The sequence below is a fragment of the Puma concolor genome, chromosome B2, assembly GCF_028749965.1.
Source record: "Puma concolor isolate L17-30 chromosome B2, mPumCon1.1.hap2, whole genome shotgun sequence".
NCBI lineage: Eukaryota > Metazoa > Chordata > Mammalia > Carnivora > Felidae > Puma > Puma concolor.
In genome coordinates this window covers 48,654,898-48,660,935 of record NC_141671.1, presented here as the reverse complement: position 1 = coordinate 48,660,935, position 6,038 = coordinate 48,654,898, and the positions used below count along the sequence as shown (strand labels likewise).

Here is a 6,038-nt window from a genome sequence, read left to right as displayed (position 1 = left end):
GGAACACTAAAATGATAAATGTGGTTATATGAAACACATATTCTTGCAATATCTCATGAATAACAGAAGGTTATTTTCAAACTTGGTCACTTAGCAATTTATACCCATAATCTAGAAACTGTTAAAGTTTCTTAGAGACACTGGCCTCAGGAGAAATCAGTAGATAGCATTTTGTGTGTGTGTGGTAATGCACCAGCTTTTTCTATCCACTATCCCTTTGAACATTCAACCAAGCACAGAAATGTTCTTACTCTTAATAAGCCTCAGTAATCAAGACTGTGCAGAAGGATTCTTTCTTCCTTATTTCAGCAATACCTGAGTTAAGACAGAAGATCTGTGAACTGTGTTCTCCTAAGAAATCATTTACAATGGAGATCCTTTTTTCTTTCTCTATTTTGTCCTTTGGTATCTTCAGTATACCAGGTAACATAAATGTTATTGCCACAGGGGTCGGCACTAAGTGGAGTGGGGGGTTGGTGTCAAGATTTTTTAAGTAAATATCATTAACATTATATAATAATTATATTAATACTATCAGCAAAATCATATTATATTTATTTACAGCCCCAGATGGAGAAAATATTTGAATAATTTTTCAAAAACAATTGCCTAGTAAAGGTTATGATTCACTCTGATTACATGAAATTATATATATATTACATACATTATGTATATTTATACATATATGTACTATATATCATATATATATATATATATATATATGTCTATATAAGCCATTGGAAAAAAATAGCACTACCATGATTTAATCAATCCTCAAAATGTGTTATTTTTTAATATTCAAATTCTACTAAATTTAATATACGAATAGATTTGAAAAAATTTGAGAATAGAATGAATGTATGGTTGGAAATTATTCATTTCACATTGATAGTATTGATAGCAGAAGGTAAGTGAGGTTACATCGCTTGCTGAAAGTCCAAAGACTAGCTGTGCATCTGCCCTCTTCCATTTAAATTCTTCTTTATTTTTGCTAATTTCCTGGGTCACCAAGATATCTGTCATTATTGAGATAAGTGGAAATCACCATAAAGTAAACCTATAGTATTTCCTTCTCTTACTGCTACTCTACTCTGACACTCAAACAGAAATAATTTTTTAACTGACAATTTCTCACCAAAAGAGAGCTAAACTTCAATTGATAGCGTAACTCAAGGAATTGGAGTTAATTTAAATAAGAATAATTTTTTCCTTCATCATCTTTGTAAAAATTTATTAGAACGTGGTCATTAAAATTCTCTCTATTCCTAGAAATTTTCTGAGATATTCTTTAGAATTACATCAATTTAAATTTGCACTGATGCTTTTTTCTTAATAGTAATGATTTTAATAGCTAGCATCTGTTCTGCCTTTTGCCCTTATTAATTTATTGCTCCTTGCAATAATCATGTGAGATAATGATTAAGTCATTCATTGACTTATTCAATCAAATTTTAAAGAAGTATATTCTACAAGCTTATCATCTTTAAAAACCTCTTATAGTATGCAGAACCATGAAATAAAGAGAAATACATTATTGTTCTTATTTTGGAGAATACTCTTTTTGTATGCTTTTAAAGTATTTTTTTTTTCTTTTGCAGTGGGCTGTGACCAACCTGTTACCCCTTCTATGCCATTATCGATGATCATATGTACTAAAAGGTTTGAAAAACTATACTCAGAGATACATAATTCTTCCACAATATCTGAAAAGGCAGAATACAGTACAAAGGAAAACAAAGCAGGTAAAATAAAACGAGTAGAGGTATAACTTGCACAATTTAATCACTATCTATCCAAAGAAATGGAGGAAATATCCTAAGTATGTTCTCTGTCCTACTCCCCATTTTCCTAGCTCTTCTTGTCTTTAAACTTCTAGTTTTATGAAAGTTGAATTTTATGGTCAGAATGTGAAAGAAGTCTCATTTTAAAGTCACAGGGTCTTATTTTTTATGAAACTCTATCTAGACAGATGTTCTTATATTTCCAAGAGGAAACATTCTCCAATCATTGCTTCCAGCATCCGAAATATTTTAAAACATGTTGTCGATGCCACTATGCTTGAGTCAGATTGTTGTCTTAATTTCCCTCTATGTGACAGCTGGCAAAATTTCTTTTTATCAGTCACCACTGTTCATTGCCCATAAGCCTGGAATCTTTGGATACACAAAATAGATAGAAAGAGTAATTAAGATATTCTTATTAATTTCAAGGATGGTGTAATTAAGATAACTTGAAAAGGCAATTGAACATGAAAAGTCCAGACTAAGTGTTAGGGATTTATTTAAAAAAAGGAATTCTTCTCTATTTTAGTCTTTATCTCAATTATGATTTAGAATATCACTTGGCAAAGTGTCTTCTCAAGTTAGAATGTTATAAACATTGTAGAATGTTGTAGAGTGTTATCACACCATGAGAGTGATACAAATAAATTTCTATGGGAAGGCAAAGAAAGAGAGTTATCTTTGTAATGGTGTTCAGACAAAGACCTAGTGATGAAGTCATTGGTCAAATTATTTTATACATGGGCCACGTGTTTTGTCTTCTTGTTATGTTTCATTTTGTTTTTGGACACTATGTCATTGCTGAAGCCTGTCACGGTAGGCCTATACCACATACATGTATACATATATATTTGCAGTAGGTGCTCAGTTAACATTTATTTAATTAATAAATGGATAGAGGGAGAGAAGAAAATCAAGAAATATTTAGAGAGCAGAAAGAGAAAAAAAGGAAGACAAGGATATTTGGAAAACAAGCAAAAAGGACAGAAGTATGTAAGAAATTGCTGATTTGCCTAACCAAATTTGAGGATTATTCTCCGAAGATGAGGTGACATTAGCTAAGTCAGACTGTACTCAGATTTGTGATATAATATTTAAACTGTATAGAAAAATAACTTGTTCTTTTGTTATTCTATTTGTTGTTACATTTGGTTGTATCCCACTTCACTTCGATTATCGTATAAAGAAAGTAGATGTATCCTTCATTGCAGTTATGTGTATTCAGTAACAGCTGCTGTTTTGAGACACTAAAAAAATAAATAAATGGCACGCCTTTGGCTATCAGATATTGTTAACAATGTGTATAAGGGGAAAAGTCTACATTTATTTAAATGTAAAACAATAAAAAAAATCACACTTATTCACTATGACTGGACATGCATAGATTTAAATTTTCCCTTGGTTTATAATCTGCAGTTCTGGAGTGCTTACTCCTCAAAGTCAAAATTACCTTGGTTGTCATATAAATTGATTTACCTACACATCTCTATCTCTAAGTGTCTATTTTTACTTCTCTATATATCTATCAATATTTCTCTACCTATACCTGCATTTATATGAACTTAGACAATTACATTATTTTTTAACATGAAAATAATTTAATTTAGATTCATTACAGAGTTACACTAATATACAGAGATAATGTACATTATCTCTGATCATCTTCATCTCAAACTTAGACTTTAAGACTCACAACCTTCTAAGGTTCTTCTCTCTTAGCTATAGCACCACTTGATTAACACCTCATGTAAAAAGTTCCCTCAGTTCTTATATATATCAGCTGGGCCAAGCCATAGAATGGATTATTAAAATTACAACATTTAAAACTGGCAAAGTGCTTGTATCTGAAATTTATAAAGAATTCTGATAAATCAAAAGAAAAAGAAAATCCAGTAGAAATATGGGAAAAAAAGACTTAGGTAATTTGTAAAAGTGGATATACAAACCTATTAAAGTGCTTATTATCCTCATTAGCAATCAGGAAAATGCAAATTTAAACCATGATATTACACCACCACACATTCAAATAATGTTTAAAATTTTTATAGTTAGATAATGCAAAGTATGGTAATGCAAATGGAACAGCAAGAATTTTCATACACTACTGAGCAGAGTGAAACTGATAGGACCCTTTTGGAAAATGATTTTTAATAAGCTATTATAGATGAAGACATGTGTATTCTATGATCTAGGATTTCCATTGTGAATATATCTACCCAACAGAAGACTGCTGCGTGTGCTCCAAGAAAGAATACAGGAATATTAATAGCAAATAATTGATAATTAATGGCAAATAACCTATATGGTCATCAAAATTATAATAGATGAATAAAGAGAATACCATATGGGTAGTATTTCTACTTTATTTAAAATATACATAATATATAAAACCCCTATAAAATATTTTACTGGAAAAAAATGGATGAGGGTTTGCTTAATTTTATAATTAAAAGGTCTCTGGGATGAAAGCATGTCTATAAACATCAGTGACAATGACTCACCGATTCTGGCTGATCTTCTAAAATATGTCCAGTAGGGCCTAATTATATTTATCCAGGATGATAGATATGTATTTCTTTGGTAAGGTATTTCATGATCACTATGAAAGCTTTAAATGTTAAGAAGGAATTTATTATAATGAGCTAAAACCTGATTCCTTGTTAATCTACACCATTTACTTATAGTTTTGTTTTGGGAGATACAGGGAATAAATGTAAACCTTCACCTGCATTCCAGAACTTCTATAAGTAACAGAGACATTGGATCCTTATCTCATTCCTCATGATTTTTGAAGTTACAAAATCAAAGCAAATACAGTGCAAAGTGAAAGAGTGAAAAATTTTAAACTTTCTATAGCTTGAGAAACTATAGTAGGGGAGAAAATGAAAAGTAGTACTGAAAAGTTAAGAGACTTGCTGAAATCTTAACTATGTTCATCTCTTTTGTTTATTTATTTTCTGTTCATTATGTTAATCTTCCAAATTGTCTGTTTTTAGGTGAACATCTCCTGGGAGTGAAGGTGGGGTGTAGATCAAAGAATAGTTGGGATATTTAATAAAATTAAAAAAAAAAAACAGTATATTTTAGTACTTTAGAACCATTGAAGTCAAGTTTCAATGAACAATGAAGTCTTGAGGAGGAAAATTCACAGAACAGAATTAAACATGAATAATTAATGAGACAGAAGATGGAGATTGGCCCACTCATATTCAGTGAGGATAAGCAAGAGAGATAGAAGGTATTAATACATTTCAGGCTCTCCAGATATCCCCTACTGAGTCACTACTTGATCAATTGAAATGTGTAGGGGTGGGACATCTAGTTTAGGAATTGGACACTGGCTGATGTCCTTGGTTTTCTCTGTTATATATAGGGACAGAAAGATTTCAATGAAAAAACAGGTGAATCCCTCTCCTTTTTCTTCCCTCTGTGGTCAGTGCTTCTTTGTGTATCTTCTTTTAAATGTTGACATTTCTTACGTTAATTTTTAACTCCATCCATTTTTGCCTTCTTTCAGCTAGAATTAAAGAGCACTATGATGTTTTTGATCCATGGAAAGCCTGTATAAAGCTTAATGGTCAATGTAAAAATCAATGTGGTGAAAATGAATTTAAGATGTCATACTGTGCAAGACCTGAAACTCTTTGCTGCTTGAAAGAATGCGACCCTGTCGAGTAATTGAAGAGACTCATTCACAAAAAAACACCAACAAAGGGCGCCTGGGTGGCTCAGTCATTGAGCATCCGACTTCATCTCAGGTCATGATTTCACGGTTGGTTTGTGTGTTCAAGCCCCTCATTGGGCTCTGTGCTGACAGCTCAGCACACTCTTCCCCCCTCACACCCTGTCTCCCTCTGTCTCTCAAAAAATGAATAAAACATTTTAAAAAAAGGCCAACACTAACTAAATCTTCTTATTACTTCATTATCTCTATTACTTCATTCACAGCCTAGTATTTCTGTCCATACATGTCTATAATGAATAAAAAACTAAATAAAATATATTTCAGTCTGGATCATTCATGAACCTTGTGTCTGCTTGGGAAAAAGAGAAGAATACAGAGTGGGACTTTTAATTCAGGAATAGAAATAGTAGAGAAGAAAAGTCCATGGTGGGACTACAGTGTTAAATGAGATTTCGGGGGGCAATTCTATATTGAGTGTGGCAAGCATGTTGTAAATGATTGGTGATGTATATAAAGCATTCTTTGAGGAGAGTCAAGAGTGGGGAAAGAGTTGAAAAGATGGAAGGTATGTG

The 6,038-nt window shown here is 31.9% G+C and overlaps 1 protein-coding gene across 1 annotated transcript; it reads left to right on the top strand.

Annotated features, from left to right (window-relative positions):
• The first annotated feature begins 1,607 nt into the window (after positions 1-1,607).
• Positions 1,608-5,546, top strand: LOC112862916 (beta-defensin 112). Its single transcript, XM_025926152.2, is given in 2 exon segments — positions 1,608-1,742; positions 5,299-5,546. Coding segments are annotated over 2 exon segments (363 nt in total). The 5' UTR covers positions 1,608-1,627.
• The last annotated feature ends 492 nt before the right edge of the window (positions 5,547-6,038 follow it).